We start from the raw sequence: 21,669 nt of genomic DNA on the forward strand, positions 1-21,669 counted from the left end.
ACATATCTTACATTACTCATATCACATGTATATACTGTATTTTATACCATCTACTGCACCTTGCCTATGCCGCTCATCCATATACGTACATGTACATATTCTCATTCACCCCTTTAGATTTGTGTGTTTTGGGTAGTTGTTGGGGAAATTGTTAGATTACTTGTTAGACATTACTGCACTGTCAGAACTAGAAGCGCAAGCATTTCGCTACACTCACATTAACATCTGCTAACCATGTGACCAATAAAATTTGACTTGAAAACATACTGTAAACCCATCAGGCCTGAGAATGCTCTATATATAGGGTGTAAGAGTTCAATTGAAAGACAGAGAAAACAGCATTGTTGCCAAAAGTGTTAGACATGACAGAGCTGTACTGCAATAACTTTCCAAGAACCTTGGAATAGCAGACCTGTCCACAATGACGACTGTGTCTCTCCCACTCTTTCTTATACTCCATCTTGAGTATATAATATGTTAAACAACAGGCTCCAGGATCAATGACGATCATCCTATCTAGCCAACTAGAATCCATGTAAAGACAAAGTGGTGAGTGGCTAGTGCCAGCCAAAAGCGGTTTTGAATAAGAAGCACACAGACTACAGAAATCTCAATATCAAAACTGATTCCTTCACAAAAACACAGGAGCAACCAGAAACTAAAACATACCCAGTTCTGAGCCCAAAAGTTAACTCTCTGTTTGTACATGAGCTACAGAGAGAGGACCTCAAAAGTACCTATTAACCTTCTTAAATGAGACAAAACAAGTCTTAAACCCCACTCACGCCAAGAAAAAGGTCTGGATCAAGGGCTGCGATACAACTTACTAAAATCCCCCAAAACACACCTGTTGCTCTTCCACTACAGGCATGGCACAAGGCAGGGATAGCAGCAGGGCAGGGGCAATCCCTCCCAGAGTCTGTCCCTCCTGCCTTGCCTGGGAGCAGGCCGAGACGTGCTCTCACTCATCCTGGGCCTCTGCCAACACCACCTCTGTTAATGACTCCTTCTAGGTTTACAGGCAGCACACTGCACAGGGAGAAACACATTTTTATTCAAATTTTTTCCTTCCTTCAAGGGCACTTTTCCTCAAACTACAAGTCTTTATGACACTTGTCTAGTCCTAAAGGCAACAATTTTGCACTGCAGAACTGTTTTCGGCCAGTGCAGAGGAAATGGAAAAGCTCCAGCCACAGAGGTGACCCAAGCTCCAGGTAATGGCCGACCAGGGGTCTGCTTCTTGATCTCTGACTCCTGACCCTGTAGCAACACTCTCTCACCTGTGAAGTTCATGATATTCTGTCTCTCGTATAGCTAGCTGCCTGTACCTCTGTGTACCATACCTTTACTATGGGACTCTTCCTCCCGCCCTCGGTCTTCCCCCCCTTTTGTCTCTCCAGCTCACTCGCCTCCCATCACCGTCTCGCCTGCTTTGGATCACTTTGTACCCTCGCACTCCACTTTTCCCTTTCTCTGCCTATTTCCCCTCACCGCGTGTGTGTCTCTCTCTCTCTCTGATGAACAGGAATTCCTGAACTCAGCACTGCTGATTAAGCCAAAAACAAACAAACACAAGGCCACATGTGACAGCAGACAATGAGTTGATGCACACCAAAGAGACAGCAGAGCGTTCAGCCTGCACAGCCTTTCCCTTGCTCTCTCTACAGCTTCCCAGTGCCTCAAGTCGGAGGCATAACGTCAATAAACAAGACACAGCATTGAGTGGCAAGCAAGTCACTTTCATACAGCAATAAATAGAAAAGGGATGTGTAAGGCCATGATAATGAAAACGGGATATTTTGTACCATGGCCACAACTGGCTGAAGACCCCCGTAGCCCAGTCTGATCCTGTGTGCTGTAATCAACTCTTCCATCATTGTCAAGTCAAAGGCCAACATCATGGTCAAAAGGAATTGGAAAAAGCCCTTCGAGTAGACCACCAGGCTACTAACTCTACCTCACTCCCTCGTTCACCCATAAACCTTACATCACATCACCTCATTCTCCCTCAGACCCGCACAGCCTCACCAGCACAGCTCCATGTTTAGGCAGAGCGAGGCAGAGCCAAGAGTACGTTTCGCCGCAAGCCTTGAGCACACTTTTATACGGAATGTTAAGAATGCCTCAGTCCTGCATTCAATTTGCTGAGCTTTGCCGTGGCACATCGGGCGTCTGAGGCTGAGCTATTCTCTGTTTGTTCCGTTTTATTCCCCCCTCTCTCATTTGAAAGGGGATTGAGGGAGGGCGATTGTCTGAGCCGGTTGCACACAGGCCAGGAAGAGGATTATTATGCAATGGCCGCCGTCGACCATCTCCTAGAAGACAAAAGACAGATGGCAGATGGAGAGCTTGCTGCCCTGCCAGGGAACAAGGTGTTTCCTAGGCCTGGGGCTGGCAGAGATGTGTTGCACTCTATTGCGCTGCATGTGTCAGCATAGCTTATTTCAGTGTCAGAGGCGGGCTGGAAGGCACTGGGAAGGAACTCTGCATCTGCGCCAAATTGTCCCAGCAAGAAGCCCCATTACAAAAGAGATTCATTGTTAAGATGTCTTAACACTAAAGAGCATCTGCTATAAAAACAAACACCTTTTCCCGGCGCTACCACTGTGTGATGTAACTGGGGAGGCAAAGAGGAGGATGGGAAACGTGATGGTAAGGGTAGGCAACAACACATCCGCCACGCTGACCCTCAATACGTGGGCCCCTCAGGAGTGCGTGCTTAGTCCCCTTCGGTACTCCCTGTTCACCCATGACTGTGTGGCCACACACGACTCCAACACCATCATTAAGTTTTCCGACGACATGACTGGTAGGCCTGATCACCGACGATGATGAGACAGCCTATTAGGGAGGAGGTCAGAGACCTGGCAGTGTGGTGCCGGGACAACTACCTCTCCCTCAACATCAGCAAGACAAAGGACCTGACTGTAGCCAACCGGAAAGGGAGGCCTGAGCACGCCTCCATTCACATCAACGGGGCTGCAGTGGAGCGGTTTGAGAGCTTCGAGTTCCTTAGTATCCACATCACTAAGGACCAATCATAATTCAAACACACCAACACAGTTCTGAAGAGGGCATGACAATGACTCTTCCCCCTCAGGGGGCTGAAAAGATTTGGCATGGGCCCTCAGATCCTGAAATAGTTCTACAGCTGCACCATTGAGAGCATCTTGACTGGCTGCATCACCGCTTGGTATGGCAAATGCTTGGCATCCGACCCTAAGGGTAGTGCGTACGGCCCAGTACATCACTGGGGCCAAGCTTCATGCCATCCAGGACCTCTATACTAGGCAGTGTTAGAGGAAGGCCCTAAAAATTGTTAAAGACTCCAGCCACTCAAGTCATAGACTGTTCTCTCTGCTACCGCACAGCAAGCGGTACCTGAAGTCTGGGACCAAAAGTCTCTTGAACAGCTTCTACCCCCAAGCTATAAGACTGCTGAACAGTTAACAAAATGGCTACCCTTTCTATTTGCATTGACTCTCTTGCACACTCATTGGATTTTACCCACACACATACTACACTCACATACTACACTGACACACACTGCTGCTACTACTCTGTTTATTATATATCTTGATTGCCTAGTCACTTTTACCCCTACCCACATGTACAGGGCTCCCGAGTGGCACAGCAATCTAAGGCACTGCACCTCAGTGCTAGAGGCGTCAATATAGACCCTGGTTCGATTCCAGGCTGTATCACAACCGGCCGTGATTGGGAGTCCCATGGGCGGGGCACAATTGGCCCCAGCGTCGTCCGGGTTTGGCCAGGGTAGGTTGTCATTGTAAATAAAAGTTTGTTCTTAACGGACTTGTCTAGTTACATAAAAATTTAATAAAACATTACCTCAATTATCTCACCCCTGCACTCCTTACCCCTGCACAATGACTCGGTACTGGTACTCCTTGTATATGGTCTCGTTATTGTTATTTATTGTGTTAAAATTTTCTTTTTTAATATTTAAAAAAATAAAAATAATTCTGGATTGTTGAGAAAGGGTTCGTAGGTAAGCATTTCACCTTCTAGACCGGTTGTATTCAGCGCATGTGACAAATAAAATTAGATTTGATTAATTAGACCGCCACCATTATTGAAACCCTGGCACTCTTGTAGCCTGGTCCAGATTTGTTTGTGGTGTCTTGACAATTTCATAGAAGTTGGCAAAACCGCACAAACAGATCTGGGACCAGGCAAGTACTCTTGTACACTCGGCAGAAATGGTGGCCTGAGCGGAGCAGCCGGGGCTGCCTGGCTGGGCCTTGTTATTCCAGAACAGCAAACGACGGACCAGCTGTTATTAATGGAGCAGCATATTCAGTGGCAGTCAGTGGGGCCTGAACAAAGTCATCCTGTTGATGTTGTTTTACCCCTGTAGTGGCACACACATCTAAAAACAAGGCCACACAGTGCTTCCTCCACTACCAAAGTCCCCAGCAGAGCACAACAATGAGAAACTATTTAGAACAGAAGAGAGGCAGATAGTGGAGGGTGGATCACTATTTGGATGCAGGAAGAAAAAAAAATATTTCACCGATTTGTTTGAGTTTCAGGCTGTGCCTGGATAACAGCGTAGTTGAAAAGGGGAAATACATTTTTAGTTCAATCGAATGTTGAAAGAGACATAACTCTTAAATAAACATTTTTTTAACAAATAAACATTTTAAAAAAGTGCCAAAAACACCACAAAACTGAAAGCATAATTCTGTCCAAAGTAAGAGTATTAGTGCACCAGCTTATAATACTCTTATAACCATATTTAAGAGTGTCATGTGGGGATCATTCATTACATAAGCAGAATGTTTGAATGCCTATATGTCTAACTGAGCAGCACCATACAACATCAGGTCATTTCAGTTGATTATTTAAATGTAATTTGATCCCGTGTCGGGGCAAGTGCTATGGGATGAAATGGCACAGAGCGAAAGGGTGGAGAGGTATGTTCCTCCGTTATTGGGGCCTGCGTCCTGATTATAGGTTAAAGAATGCTACAGTAGTGTGCACTACATTCAGGGGATAAGGGGAGATGGAAATGACTGCCCAAGCTACAACCCCAGTCTTAGAAAACAAAATGGCTACCTAAAATTCTCTCCTTTAAGTGTCCCTCAGCTGACCCTGTAGTAGAACCATTTTTGGTTCCAGGTAGAGACTTTTTTTTGCAATAAATATTTATTAGATTTTTTAAGAGCGCGCAGTCCCCTAGGCAACCCTTACCCCAGCCTAGTTGAAAAATGTTTTCAGTAGCAGTAGAGTTGAGGCTTAATTACAAGGACTGTGGGACCAGGTAGGGATCAAAGACCTGCCGTTCAGTTCTATCTGTGGCAGTCAGACATTCCACTTCTTCTAGAACACAAAGGTCTACTCTGCAGACACCTGAAGCTGCCCAGCGAGTCAGCAGACCGAGCAGAGGCAAACCTCCAAGAAACTGCTGGCCTGGCTGGGTCTGGGAGGATTGGATAAGAGCATTCCTGTAGCCAGCTCTAGCCCAAAGTTATTACATCCCTTTTCCCTTTCACTAATGGCATAGAGGGCAGTGGATGGGGGAAAGCAGAAGCACTGAGTGGAGAAAGACAGTAACGCAATTCAGCTGTCCTAGTGTCAGTCCCAAAAGGCACCCTATTCCCTATATAGTGCACTACTTTCGACCAGAGCCTAGTCAAAAGTAGTACACCTTATAACAAAATAGTGTGTCATTTGGAACGTCGACCGACAGTATGCACTTACTCCTTCTTCTGTGGTAAATATTTCATCTCCACAGCAGCAGCTGTTCCTATCCCCATTCGCTTCTCGGCTACTCTCATTTGAGGTGCTCTCTATGCCAGGTCACTGAGTGTCGAGTGCTTTCCACGGACTGAACGGAAGAAGAGAGCAATGGAAAGAAAAGAAAAAGCTTTCCATGATGGTGCTGAAATTCTGGAGGTCAGATCTCTGATGTATAACCACATGGCATCGCCATCTGCTAGCAGAGCAACCGGCTACATTTGATTCTTCAAGTTGGTCAGTGTCATATGACAACGTGGCTGATTCAGATCAATTATACAACATCATAGGCCTAATAGTAAATGTCAAATGCTAGGCTTCATGGAGTCAGTTACCATGATCATCTTCCAATGGAATCAAATTCCCCCTGCCAGTGCCATTCAGTCTAAATGGAAGTAAGCATGCAATGAACATGTTATTACTCACATACCACACAATCAGCTAGGTCAATGGTCCAGCCCTTGAATATATAATCGGATGCGTGTACTTATCCCGTTCGCTCGATCCTAATGCTTACCGCACAGATCATGGATGACGTCCAGAGAGGAAGACCAGGAGTAGTGCTCTGCCACCTGCTCGGTGAGGTAGGAGGGGAGGGTCTCCAGCTCATACGCCCCCCTCTTCTTCCAATACAGGAACATGGTAACCAACCCCAGAGTCTCCCTCACTCTCAACCCTAACTATGGACCTTAACTCTTCAACCTTACCTAAACAACCTACAAATCCTGTCCCCCGATCACTGTACTCGACTGACACTAATGCCACACCGACATTATGCATTATTTTACCCACAACTACCTACATCTTCCCTTCCTTGCTACATCAAACTCATCTCTGAATCCATCTTCAGACTCCAACTCTCCAATGTAGTCCAACTCTTCAAATCTGCCAACAGCTCATTCAACTTCATTCAAAAAAACTGCACCTGCAAAACTAGGCTATATTACCTCATCCCGCTCAACCACTAAACACTTGCTTTGAACCTTCTCTCCAAGCCATGCACGAGAGCTCCTCACTTCATGTCCAACTAGGCATAAATGAGTCAAGATTTCCATTTTAACTGGGTTTTTCATTAGCTCTCTGAAGAAACCAAACCACCGTCTTGGTTTGAAACAGTCTGTTCTTCAGATCCCTAACATTAAAACAGACAGCTCTGACACCTGACTCATCAACACCCTCCAGGATCTGGATTGTAGATACAACCCAGCAGAAGAAGACAGGTCTAAACCCTCCACTAGAACTGTGCTCTGGTTTCAACACCTTGAAGAACCTAACGTATCCTCATAATCCCCCCAAAAAACGCCAACTAAAATGTTCTCTCTTTGGTCTTGGTAACTTGTCTCTTCCGGTTGCTCCTTCAGCCCTCCTGAAGTCAAGGTGTTATATAAGCATCCAAACAAAGAGAAGTCCCCTTCCGTCATCCCCTTCAAAGCCATTCGTTTGAGCTCCTGACTTTACTGTCGATGTCAAAACAAATCACTTCTCCTAAAATCTCCCGCAGTTCCATCTTCCCAAGGTAAAGGTGCTTTGTTACTGCAACCTAGTGATAATTATGTTGTCATTATCCTCCCTTCCTCCCCAACCTTCAAAAACTTCTCCTGTGCGACAAGCCGACAAGCTGTTGAGTGTCATAGCCTGTGTAGGATGTATGGATGATAAGGGGGGGGGGGGGGGGGGGGGGGCATTCGACCCACTCCACTCCGTCAGACAAGCAATGTATTCATACAGAGGTGCATTGCTATGCATGCTGGGATTGGCAGTCTGGGGCCAATGGCTTTCTCACTGGACAACACAAAGATCTCTTTTAAATTTACTCCTACACAGAGAGCAGAACTTTCTTTATGTTTTGGGCAAACTGTAAAAGCCTGAAATATTTCTGCATTAATTAGGCTGGCTAGAACCTTGTTCTGTCTGTCTCTGGAAAGATTGATTATTTTCTTTATGAATGCAACAAGTCTGTGATGGCTATGTTCAGCTATTTCTGCGGAGGTACAGTAGTACAATACAGAGACATTGGGGAACTGTTTCTCAGAGAGAGAAGACAGACATAGTAAAAACCAAGGCCCTTTTGCAACAACAAAAAAAGGCCACAGACAGAAGATGGAACATTTCCGCTCTGCAAATCGAGGATGGTTTAAAACCACACCCGTAAGTCATCAAATCCATTGACAAAACATTTTCTCAACGTCGCTCAAAAAGGTTGATTCGCTGTTATTATACCTCTGTAATAGGAAAATGGAATGAAATACCGTGAGAGCGCACTGTGCTAGCCATGGAAGGGAGGGACAATGTCACACAAAGACCCAAATGTCCAATTTTGGGATGACAAATTAGAGGGTAGGATGGGAGCCGATCTGCTCTGCCGCTCGGGGCTTTGCAGACATGTGGTAATCATCTGGAACAGCTTTGAGTGCACTGCTGCTTGCTATTTAATGATGAGACCAGTCATGGGCTACAGCATGACAACTAGTGCCTGCTGCAGCATAAGGGCCTATTTTCAGCCGCCTCCTGCAGAAACAAACGGAACTACTAGAGGAGGCATTTAGACAAGTAGTCTCCCATCCCTTTCATCATCTCCCAAACAACCTATACAAAGAAAACTGTCTTTTGAAGGGGACATGTCATTACTCTGCAAATTACATCCAATCAGATTGCCCATCCAGTCTTGTAGTTGAGAAACACACATTATTGAATAGTAGCTTGGTCCAGGGGAGTAAAATGAAAATCACTCATACTAACTACCAGGTATATAGTCTATATGAATCATCTCCTCTGTAAACTTTGAAGTATTAAAAATGGGGAGTTTGAGGAGGAATGAGTTTGATTGAGTGTGTGTACAAAACTGTAACTGGGGGAGTGTGTGTGTGTGTGCGCGCTGGAGGAGGAGTGTGTGTGTGTGTGTGCGCGCTGGAGGAGGAGTGTGTGTGTGTGTGTGTGCTGGAGGAGGAGTGTGTGTGTGTGTGTGTGTGTGTGTGTGTGTGCTGGAGGAGGAGTGTGTGTGTGTGTGTGTGTGTGTGTGCTGGAGGAGGAGTGTGTGTGTGTGTGTGTGTGTGTGTGTGTGTGTGTGCTGGAGGAGGAGTGTGTGTGTGTGTGTGTGCTGGAGGAGGAGTGTGTGTGTGTGTGTGTGTGTGTGTGTGTGTGTGTGTGTGTGTGTGTGTGTGTGTGTGTGTCGGAGGAGTGTGTGTGTGTGTGTGTGTGTGTGTGCCGGAGGAGGAGTGTGTGTGTGTGTGTGTGTGTGTGCCGGAGGAGGAGTGTGTGTGTGTGTGTGTGTGTGCGCTGGAGGAGGAGTGTGTGTGTGTGTGTGTGTGTGTGCGCTGGAGGAGGAGTGTGTGTGTGTGTGTGCGCTGGAGGAGGAGTGTGTGTGTGTGTGTGTGTGAGTGCGCTGGAGGAGGAGTGTGTGTGTGTGTGTGAGTGTGTGTGTGTGTGTGTGTGTGTCGGAGGAGGAGTGTGTGTGTGAGTGAGAGTGTTGACAGAGGGAGTGCAGTCGAGCCGAAGGACTTGTGCGTGCCCATGTTGAGGAGGTTTGGGGTTATATTTAGAAAGGTGGCCCATCATAAAGGGACTGGTTAACTCTTCACCACCCAGGCCAGCTGCAAAGAGCAAGCGCCAGGGAATCGAAGAGAGGCCTATCCTATCCGAGCATCTGAACACCACGGAACAAACAACAGTAAATAGTACATCCAATGGTTTCGTCCTTCAGGGGGAAAAAAATGTGTTTTGACGTCTAGTATTAAGATTAACATTCGGACCAACAACAAACAAAAAGTGTGCTGAACTCAGATACACTAAGAAACAGGAAGCTTGTCTGTCCAGGAGAACGCATTCAGACTGCTGCGTGCAGAGACAGGCCTGTGTTGCCTTCTATTGACTCTGCTCATAAAGAGCAGCAGCGCATCCACTGACTCCACACGCAGAACTAGTGATGCAGATAAAAACTTTGCATCCTGGTCTTTGTTGTGCTTCTACATCAATGAGCATGTGCTGTGCCGTTCAGAGACAATGCAACAGGGCTTTGGCACAGGCATGGCGAGGCAGCCCTTTCCAATGGATACGCTATAGAGAGCAACCCTCCCATAGACACGCAAACGCGCCAAAAATGACTTAATTTGTAAACGTAAATATATTCAAAATACATTCATCCCAATCAAAGACACCAGTACATCAGCTACCCCACTATTCATGTGCCGCAAAAATAAAAGGGTGTGATTGTGTGTTCATTCCCGCAGAGAAAATTGCTATCAGACATGCAATTTAAAAAGTCCATCTTGAAACCACCAGTTAAGAGGGACAAACAACTGGTATTGCTTCCTTCAGCTTGTTGATATGAAGAATCCTTTCATTGAAACGGCATGGCTGAAATTGCAGTGGGTCTACCCTCTGAAATCCTCGCAGAAATCAAAACACTCATTCTCAGAGTGAAAATACAGTTATTGTCAAGAGGGCTCGAATGTTTATAAACAGTCATTTGGGCGTGTGTGTGTGTGTGTGTTTGTTTATAGAGGGACACTCTCAGAGGTAAACATTACCTCCAATATCTACTAACTTAATGAAGCACCATGTGTATGGCCTTAGGCTAGCCCCTTGTAATTATCCACTCGTTTCTGAAGAGCAGGGAAGCCACAGGTCCAATTTAACAGGGTGTGGTTCTCTCCAAGAGCCGTAGAGAATGACGGTTTAGAATTAATAGTGACCATCGACTCATTTTAAATGCATTACACAAAGTGTAGTAATTAAACAACTTTTTATGTGCGTCCTTAATGAGCCTGAACCAAAACAATACGAAATGCTCAGCTGGACAGATTGAGCACAGAACAGGACCTATAGGACTCAAATCCACATATTAAATGTGGATTGCTCCATTACTGAATTAATAGACTTAAAAATCAGGATGATCTGGCACAAAACTACAACTCCGACGAGAGAATCTGATAACAAACTGCATCGTAACACACAATAGCCTCTGCTATCGAATAACGCATGTCCCATCTGACTGAAAGGTTGAGTGTCTCTACCTCCCTGAGGGTAAAAGGCTGTGTCACTGTGTCCCCCTGTAACTCCAACCCGAGATCCCCCAGTCACAGGTCTGGGTCTCTGAAGAACATCCCAGCTAAAACGAGGCTAATAGGGTCATTCCATTTGATTTCAATTACTTTTTGATCGCACCCCTTTTGATTTGAATGATTCTTTCTATACATATTTGCCAAAGGTCGAAGGGGTCAGAAAGTAACTTTTTGGACCTGAATGCAAAAACATTTTAGGAGATAGGAGGTGCTCAAAGTTTTGCATACCCCACCATGACACATCCATGCAAAATATAAATGATTGATATCATTTAAAATATTAACAGGGTTGACAAAGTATATTATACATTTCCTGAAAAACGTTTAATAAATTTTTTACATTTTTTTAAACTTCAACATAAATGATCTAAAAGCACGTAAAATTCTATATTTATTTATTTTAGCATACATTGTAGTTTAGACCCTATTTTACATCATCTGAGGTGTTTGTGTCGTGCCCACTATCAGATGCTCTTGAATACAGGCTAGCCGTCCAGGCTAGCTGTCCTGTACTAAAATGGGAATGGACAATTCAAATGGTAACAGAACATCCTTAACATCTTTATCAATTTTTTATTTTATTTACCCCTTTTTCTCCCCAATTTTGTGGTATCCAATTGTTTTTAGTAGCTACTATCTTGTCTCGCTACAACTCCCGTACGGGCTCCGATACACAACCCAACCAAGCCGCACTGCTTCTTAACACAGCGCGCATCCAACCCCAACCCGTTCAAGCCCAGGTTGGAGCGAGGAGAGGGACGGAAGCAATACTGTTACAAAGTCTGATCCCATATCCTACACCTCCCCTTTACCTTTTATAGGACTCTCCTGGGGAAACGGTTAGAGGCCTCAGGAATACTTGTGTCTCCTTAATGCTCATCGTCTGTGCAACATGAGACAGCGGATGGATTATAATCACTATCACACTGGCCAGCTAATTCAACTATTTGGCTGATGAACGGGTGTACACCGCAATAGTGTTGCAAATATAGAGTAATCTTGGGCTAGGGTTTCGATTATTTACATTGGACATACAAAAAAAAAAAACGCTTTCCACCGTGATAACTTCTTTTCTGTGTGAGAACTTTTTGTTGTCATCAAATTACTGCCAAAAGTCAGGTGACCTATGCACTTCCAAATATGAAGTTGCAGGCTTGCCATATCTGTCATGCGCATCTCTCTCCTATGTGCAAATCTTTATGGCAGTAAGTTTACTTACAAATACAAATCAAAAAGCTGTTTGTTTGTGGATTGGTAATTTACATTTGTGGATTGGTAATTTACATTTGTGGATTGGTAATTTACATTTGTGGATTGGTAATTTACATTTGTGGATAGCGATTAAAATTTTTGGGAAAGTGATTTACAGTTGTGGATCGGTGAGTTACATTTTTGGGAAAGTGATTTACAGTTGTGGATCGGTGATTTACATTTGTGAATACATTTAGCATGATATTGATCTCATAGTCTTGACTGAGTCAACCTGGGAAAAGCTAGTTAAACTAGCTAATGTTAGCTAGCTAGGCTAATTGAGGCTGCAGTGCATGCGCTCTCATCCTACAGTTACAAATAACTCCATTCAGAATATTAAGTAGCAGCCTATTGTTGTAGTCTCTCCTTCTCATTTGAATGAACTTTTAATTCAGTCATTTTAATTCCATCTGCCATCGATTAGATAGTTGCTTACATTTTGACACACACAGAGGCTCTCTGACTGTAGTCTATTGCCACTTTGACGGCCAACAACAAGCGCCACGCTCCACTCTCGTGAAAAGCAAGAGCAACACCATAAATGATAAAAATGTCTCTCTCAACTGCAGCTGTCGCATTTTGCTCTGTACGGGCCCATCCGGACAAGTCAGTTAAAATGACACATACCCGAGACAATCATATCAGATCTAACCCAGACCTGTGACATCATTTTGAATTCTGGATCCGCTCAGGTACCAGATCGAGTCTCGGGTGTTCCGGTACCAGTGGATCCGTGAAGACCTCTACATGGATGTCTCATGGTAGAGTGTGGTATGCAAAATGGGGCAACTTTGAGTACCTCCATCTCCTAAACGTTTGGCATTCAGTTCCAAAAAGTAACTTTCTGACAACTTCTACCACAGGCAAATATGTATGGCAAGTTTTGTTCAAATAAAAGGGGTCCGGTTAAAAAAATGATTGAAATCAAACTTAACGACTAAATAGCCCCACAATCTGGGTGAGACCTGACAACAGAACAACGACAGAACAATGTAATCATTTTTGGTTGCCCTGGCCTCCCATGTGTTTTAAAGAGCCCTTTGTAAAAGAGAGTGGGATGATGGGAAAAAAATATGTGCGAGGGCTGAGGGAGGAGGAGGGGGGGAATGACCTCCAGCTGTGAGAGCAGGTTTATGTCTATGACTTCATTGGTGGACATGACACATCTGGGAATGATAACACGTTCAGATGAAGCGAGGTAAAGGGCTGGTTTGCAGTGTAAAACCATACCACCTTTGCCACAACATTTGGTAGGCAGGCTACATCAGTCATTTCATCAACATTGAATTGTTAATAAATTGTTTCATATGTTGTTTTTCATCACATTAGTGGGTGACTGTCAATGCACCTAGATGGCAATCTAAACTGAACACATCAATTTCAACTGTCAAAACATTCTCTAGGGTTCCTCTACACAGACCTGTTGAGTAGGAAATGGACACACTGGTAGTCACATACTTTGGAGGCTCTGGAACAGATGGGTATCATGCAAAGAGAAAGCAATGGGTTTAAAACAGTCACATATCCATGGTCAATCCTTTTCTGCAGTGGAAGAAAAGAGATAAAAAATAAATAAATAACAGAACAAAGCACCACAAGAAAGAAAAAAAGATGGCGCCGGAGAGGATGGCTGATGTTGTTTGTATCTTATCTTTTCACTTATTTTTGTACATAATGTTGCTGCAACTGTCTCTTATGACCAAAAATAACTTCTGGACATCAGAACAGCGATTACTCACCACTAGGGTTGCACATTTTGGAGAATATTCAGAGGTGGAAACTTTCTGTGGGAATATATGGGACTTAATGGAAATGTATGCTAATTAATATTAATACCATTTAAATGTAGATGTTTTTTGCATTGGATATATTTAGCATGTCATATGGAGACAGAAACAGAAACCTTTTACCTTATCATAAGTAGACATAATTGCAAATGATTAAATCCTTCCAATAGAAATAAATAAATACAAATGTAGTTACGAATGGAACTTTATTTAAATGAGTTGACTCTTCACATGGGATGATTTCACTGAACAACAAAAGGGAATATTGAATGATCCCCAATGATCCATCGCATCTTCCAAAAACATTTTCTGTAAAATGATAGTCTAGAAACTAAAGCTTTGGTTGTCTTCCTCTCAACCTTCCATGTCTTCTCCCTGGACCTCCTCAATGTCCACCTCTTGAACATCAGACTCTGAGGCTTTATCTTCACTGTCACTTTCCAACCTTGTTGAGGATGGCTCGTTGTCAGGCTCAAAAAGCCTAAAATTTGCTCGGATAGCCACCAATTTTTCAACCCTTGTATTGGTCAGCCTGTTGCATGCTTTTGTGTGTGTGTTCCCAAACAAGGACCAGTTAGGCTCTGAGGCGGCTGATGTTGGTGGGATTTGGAGGATGATGAGCCAACAGGGGAAAGAGCCTCAGATCCACAAAGTACCTTCCACCAGGTTGCTGATGAGATGGGATGGAGATGCAATATGGCAGTCGTGCCAACCTAAAGCCCTTGCTTGGAAGTGTACTTCGCCAGACTACCAAGAACCTTGCCCTCATCCAGGCCAAGGTGCCAAGACATGGTAATGATGACACCATAGGCCTTGTTGATCTCTGCACGAGACAGCATGCTCCTGCCATACTTGGGGTCCAACATGTACGCTGCAGTGTGTATGGGCTTCAGGCAGAAGTCTTCACACTTTTTAATGTATTTCAGAACTGCAGTTTCCTCTGCTTGGAGAAACAGTGAAGTGGGCAGGGCAGTATGGATTTCTTCTCTTACATCCGCAAGCAGTCTGAACATCAGACAGGATGGCATTGTCTCTCTCAATCCGTGCAATGGCTACTGTTATAGGTTTCAGGAGTTTCAGGCTGCTTACCAGTCTCTCCCAAAATATCATATCAGCAGACTGTGATAAGGACATTTCTTGGAAAGACTCCTTCTCCAGAAGACAGTCAACCATGATGACAACACCACCCCCCACGGGTGTTGCTGGGCAGCTTCAATGTGATGCGCTTATTCTTCTCACTTTGCTTGGTGACGTAGATTGCTGCTATAACTTGATGACTCTTCACATACCTAACCATTTCCTTCACTCTCTTGTAGTGTATTCATTATTTTCAGTGCCATGATGTCCTTGAGGAACAGATTCAATGCATGAGCAGCACAGCCAATGGGTGCGATTTGAGGGTAGAACTCCACTTTAGACCAAGCAACCTTCATGTTCGCAGTATTGTCTGTCACCAGTGCAAATACCTTCTGTAGTCCAAGGTCATTGATGACTGCCTTCAGCTCATCTGCAATGTAGAGACCTGTGTGTCTGTTCTCCCTTGTGTCTGTGCTCTTGTAGAATACTGGTTGAGGGGTGGAGATGTAGTTAATTATTCCTTGCCCACAAACATTCAACCACCCATCAGAGATTATTGCAATACAGTCTGCTTTCTCTATGATTTGCTTGATCTTCACTTGAACTCTGTTGAACTCTGCATCCAACAAATGAGTAGATAAAGCATGTCTGGTTGTAGGGGTGTACGCTAGGTGAAGAACATTCAGAAATTACTTCCAATACACATTGCCAGTGAGCATCAGAGGTGAACCAGTTGCATACACAGCTCAAGCAAGACATTCATCAGCATTTCTCTGACTACGTTCCTCCATTGAGTAAAAAACAACCACTTCTGATTCCAGGAGGACCATGAGCTGTTGCTATTGATAAGGTGTCTGATTCATAATTTTCACCTTGAATAGAAGTAGAGGGATTTTGTCAGAGGTTGCTCGTTGTGAGCGCTGAGGGAACGTTATGCACTTGGCCAGATGATTCTGCATCTTTGTTGCATTCTTCACATATGATTTGGCACAGTATTTGCAAATGTACACAGCTTTTCCTTCTACATTAGCTGCAGTGAAATGTCTCCCCACATCAGATAGTGCCCATGGAATTTTCCTGTAACGATCAGAAAACAAATGGTAAAAAAATAAATAATACAATTCCATGTACAGATAAATAGTTAAGCAGTTATCTTACAAAGGAGTTGTTTAATCTAAATTATTTCAAACAAAACATGTATGGAAACAGGTGAATTAACACTCAGTTAGCAGGCTCAAACAAGCTAAAACCCACATGGTAGCAAAGACTAACTAGCAAAAATTGTTAACAAGTTAGAAATGATTTAAACACACTTTGCTGTAGGCTACTATTTACTAGTTAACAAAAAAAATCAGGTCATATCAAATATATTCATCCCACTCAGTACTGTAATCAGAACTTACCAGAAAGCATGTAGTCCTTGGCTCAGACAGTATAGTAGTGTGGGCTCAATAGCATCTCATTAGTGTGCAAGATCTTGAGAATCACCTGTACATGTGATGGAAGAATACCCTGTACATGCTGAGGGTTACAAATCCATTCAATTGGGGATAGTTTAACCAGAATATGCCGCAAGCCCAAGAATTGTCATGTATCCCACAATTTAAGGCAAGTAGCACTGAAACATGCATGAGAGCATCAGCTGTTCCGGATGATGTCGGCTGCGGAGAGCGTGATCACACGTGAGTAAGACCTTTAAACAGGTTAATATTCACAAGGCCGCAGGAACAGACGGATTACCATGATGTGTACTCCAAGCATGCACTGACAAACTAGCAAGTGTCTTCAGTGCCATTTTCAACCTCTCCCTGTCGGAGTCTGTAATACCAACATGTTTCAAGCAGACCACCATAGTCCCTGTGCCCATGAACACTAAAGTAACCTGCCTAAATGAGTACCAACCCCAACCCGAGCACTCACGTCTGTAGCCATGAGGACCTTTGAAAGGCTGGTCATGGCTCACATCAACACCATTATCCCAGAAACCCTAGACCCACTCCAATTTACATACCGCCCCAACAGATCCACAAATGATGCAATCTCTATTGCACTCCACACTGCCTTTTCACACCTGGACAAAAGAAACACCTATGTAAGAATGCTATTCATTGACTACAGCTCAGCTTTCAACACCATAGTGCCCTCAAAGCTCATCACTAAGCTAAGGACCCTGGGACTAAACACCTCCCTCTGCAACTGGATCCTGGACTTCGTGACGGGCCACCCCCAGGTGGTAAGGGTAGGTAACAACATCCGCCACGCTGATCCTCAACACGGGGGCCCCTCACGGGTGAGTGCTCAGTCCCCTCCAGAACTCCCTTTTCACTCATGACTGCACGGCCAGGCACGACTCTAACACCATCATTAAGTTTGCAGATGACACAACAGTGGTAAGCCTGATGACAGACAACGACGAGACAGCCTAAGGAGGAGGTCAGAGACCTGGCCGTGTGGTGCCAGGACAACAACCTCTCCCTCAACGTGATCAAGACAAAGGAGATGATTGTGGACTACAGGAAAAGGAGGACCGAGCACGCCCCCATTCTCATCGACTGGGCAGCAGTGGAGCAGGTTGAGAGCTTCAAGTTCCTTGGTGTCGACATCACCAACAAACTAACAAGGTCCAGGCACACCAAGACAGTCGTGAAGAGGGCACAACAAAACCTATTCCCCCTCAGGATATTGAAAAGATTTGGCATGGGTCCTCAGATCCTCAAAAGGTTTTACAGCTGCACCATCGAGAGCATCCCTGACGGGTTGCATCATTGCCTGGTATGGCAACTGCTCAGCCACCAAGGCACTACAGAGGGTACAGAGGGTAGTGCAAGGCACTACAGAGGGTAGTGCATATATGGCCCAGTACATCACCGGGGCCAAACTTCCTGCCAACCAGGACCTCTATACCAGGCGGTGTCTGAGGCCGGCCATAAAAATTGTCAAAGACTCCAGCCACCCTAGTCATAGACTGTTCTCTTTGCTACCACATGGCAAGCGGTACCGGAGAGCAAATCTAGTTCCAAGAGGCTTCTAAACAGCTTCTACCCCAACCATAAGACTCCTGAACATAAAACCAAATGGCTTCCCAGACTATTTACATTGACCCTCCCCCCTTTACGCTGCTGCTACTCCTTGTTATTATGTACGCATAGTCACTTTAATGACTCTACCTACATGTACATATTACCTCGACTAACCGGTGCCCCCGCACGTTGACTCTGCACAGGTACACCTTGTATGTAGCCTCGCTATTGTTATTTTACTGCTGCTCTTTAAATTATTTGTTACTTTTATTTCTTATTCTTATACATTTTTGTTGCCATTTCTTTTAACTGCATTGTTGGTTGCAGACTTGTAAGTAAGCATTTACTATAAGGTCACCTGTTGTATTCGGAGCATGGGACAAATAAAATTTGATTTGAAGACCAGAGAGAGCAGCAGGAAATGTCAGGAATATAAAAGGAGGAGAATAAAAAGGAAATCACTGGAGAAAAAGTGGAACAATATAGACATACATGCACCCAAAGAAGGATGTTGAAACCAGAACGAGCCAAGAGCCAGTGACCCCTAAACACACCAGACAAAGGAGACCAGACATCTGCTCCCAGATTACACCAGAGAGTGTGTTAAAAACAAGCTTAAAGGCCCAGTGCAGTCAAAAAATAATTTTCCTGTGTTCGATTTACACTCACTGGACAGTTTATTAGGTACACCCATCTAGGATCGGGTAGGACCACCCTTTGCCTCCAGAACAGCCTGAATCGTTGAGGTATGGATTCTACAAGGTGTCGGAAACATTCCACAGGGATGTTAGTCCATGCTGACGCGATGGCATCACACAGTTGCTGCAGATGGTACATTCATGCCGCGAACAGCCCATTCCATCTCATCCCAAACTTGCTCTATTTGGTTTGGTACTTAATTGACACCCAAAAATGATTTGAAATTGAGATAAAACATTTGCATTGCTGCTAGCATAATAGTAGATAACGCTAGTTAGCATTGGCTCGCAAAACTATCTCTAACTCCCTTCATACTTAATGCAGAGACATACTAAATGTATCCATGAATTCATTGGACTCTGGGGAAGTAGATAAATGGATTCAATGCCAAAATCCCTATGTATCACTTTAAGTCCCATGGCATGGAACCAGTGGAGGCTGCGGAGTGGAGGACGGCTCATAATAATGGCCAGAACCGAGCCAATGGAATGGCATCAAACACAAGGAAACAATGTGTTTGATACCATTCCAACAATTTCACTCCAGCCATTACCCCCGAGCCCAACCTCCCCAATTAAGGTGCCACCAACCTCCCGTGCGTGGAACACTGACAGAACATGCCAATGTCCCCTCTAGGCTCTATATCATCCACTAACACCACACACTGTTGGTGACTTCACTTGTCGAGCAAACTACATTCAATCGCACACACAGGTATCATAATTATGTCCCTTTGTCCATAATATTGTTTAGCCTGTGTACATTCATAATTCTATCCATATTTAGCCATGTATATTTCTTGTTGCACTTGTCCACAGAGCGACCAGACAAGACATCTGGTACCAGATTAGACCAGTGTGTTTAAATGCAGAGGCTTAAGAGCCTGGAACACGGATGGTTGAGACAACCGATTAGGCTACTCAACTTCAAACCCACAGTCACCATCATATACTGACTGTACATCATATAGGACAAAAGGTGTACAAGAGGGCATTAGGAAAAAGCAGAATACTTGCATTGCAGTATTGTAAGAATCAGCTTTTTGCAGAATTGTATAAATGAAAGAATATCTAGTAGACGTTGAAGTCATGAACGTTTTCCAATGCAAACGCTCTGACATGTGCTTGGGAGATTGTGTGCTGGCAGGCCAAAACAAACATTTTGGGAAAATTCAATCAATAATATTAGAGAGATATCTACAAACAGGTGAATCTAATTCCTCTTCTTTCAACAGCATTGTTTCCCAGTAGACTATAATCGTGGGTGATGTCAAGTCATCTTTAGCTCAAATCTGAGACCAAAATACTTCAGCCATCAGCCACCAACTGTGATGATTCCCCCCTCTGGTCATTTGCCAAGGAAAGGCATCAACATTGGGAGGTGTTGGCTTCTTGCCTCAGTAAACTGGTTCTGGTCAACTCAAAACTAAACTGTGTCAACTTGGTGCCCTGGGTTCAAAGTCACAAGGTGTTCTTGTTCACGTAGGCTAAACGTACTTTCGACTTTCTTGGCCAAAGCTCTATCAGAGTCTGGTCAAATTAATGTATTCTCAGACCAACTAAACAGCATCCATCCTCTGTAAGCACTAGTCATACTTACTAGGGATATACTCTGTAATGCACATATCTTACATCAATTATAATTAACATAAAACACGCTAACGGAGGACTCCTGACCAGTGCACGGAAAGAATTCCACAAGGGAATAGCCTAGACGACTGTGAAAAAAAAGCCAAGTGCATCTCAAATGGGCATAGCAGGCAAGGCCATCCTTTAACATCAAATCATATGAGTACATGCATGAAACGTTGAAGGATAATACATGTTATTAAGAATGACTTATTTAAGAGCGAAGAGAAACGTGACTGAATATAGGATCTACTTACTGAGTCGAAGTCGGAGACCAAGCCAACTCCTTTGAGGTGACTTGTGCTGTAGAACTGAATTCATGGTCCACTTGCTTGGAACCATTTAGGTCCTATTCTTGGTTCTTATGCTGAAAATACCCCAATATCAATGGTTGGTCGTCTTCATGTCTATTCTCAACGAATGGTGGTAGATTCCGATGGTCCTGTCTTGAAGTTTGAATCTAACTTGAATGTGCCATTTTATCACTCTCCGTTTCGCCTAGGTGGCATCATATTTATGATCGCTCCCGTAAACCGCATAATATTGTTCTATATTGGAGCGCTCCCCGTGCTCGACGTTATTTGTAGATCAGTTTGAGAGCAAAACAACCTGTTAAAAACAATCCATTGAAATAATAATCCAACCTTTCGTGACTAACTAACCTGTCACACGATTGGCTGACTGGTGCAGAATATGTCTCATTCAAGGTAATAAACACCGCATAATAAAAGGTCAATTCTCCAATATGGCAAATAGGACGCCTCTGTTTTTGTTTACTCCGCTATGCAGCAGTAACCTGTTGCTTCACAAAAAGCATTATCTTCGTCGTCCAGGTCCGAAATATCCTATTTGCCCAATCACCACCGTAGCGTTAGTCCCTCCCTCACGATACACTTTGTTTTAATCGCCGGTTATTGCACGGGTGAAGCACGCGGGCTACTCTGTTGCAATTTTGGCCACTGACTTCTTCGATGCTTTCGGCAAAGCACATTAAAGTCGGAAACATAATTCCCCGCCAAGTATCGTCGTCTGTCCCTCCACTTTTCAACCATTAAAAGCCTTTTCCATTCATTCAGTCTACCTTCTTTTCTTTCCAGTTACAAGTTGGCATTATGTTGCAGCTAGGGGCGCCATAGTATGGAAGCCCATAAAACCATCTCAAAATGCAAAGGTACTAAATCGAGATTTTTAGATACATAGGTGAAAATGTCGAGATAATAAGTCGACATGTTTTAGATACGGTTAAGTCAAAATTAGCAGAAACGAACAAAACATGTTTTTTTATATAGTATACCGTAATTATAGGAAATGTTTCTTCATTTGTAACTTTGTGCCATGATTTCAGAGGTGGCACCACAAGTCCCAGAATTGGGGAGAGAGTTGTTTT

The 21,669-nt window shown here is 44.0% G+C and overlaps 1 protein-coding gene across 5 annotated transcripts in view; it reads right to left on the reverse strand.

Moving 5' to 3' along the window:
• The window catches only part of LOC109869296 (pleckstrin homology domain-containing family G member 5), a 70,250-nt gene extending 48,841 nt beyond the window's left edge, over positions 1–21,409 (reverse strand). For 2 of the 5 annotated variants that reach the window (XM_031804127.1, XM_031804125.1), the window contains exon 1: positions 6,278–7,313. In XM_031804127.1, the coding sequence (XP_031659987.1) occupies positions 6,278–6,401 (124 nt within the window). In that variant the 5' untranslated portion in view covers positions 6,402–7,313. Of the gene's footprint in view, positions 1–6,277; positions 7,315–20,539 lie in introns of those variants that run through there. The other 3 variants (XM_031804131.1, XM_031804126.1, XM_031804128.1) reach the window with 2 other exon arrangements.
• Positions 21,410–21,669: the final 260 nt, after the last annotated feature.

This window comes from Oncorhynchus kisutch, linkage group LG24 (assembly GCF_002021735.2).
Source record: "Oncorhynchus kisutch isolate 150728-3 linkage group LG24, Okis_V2, whole genome shotgun sequence".
NCBI classification, from domain to species: Eukaryota; Metazoa; Chordata; class Actinopteri; order Salmoniformes; family Salmonidae; genus Oncorhynchus; species Oncorhynchus kisutch.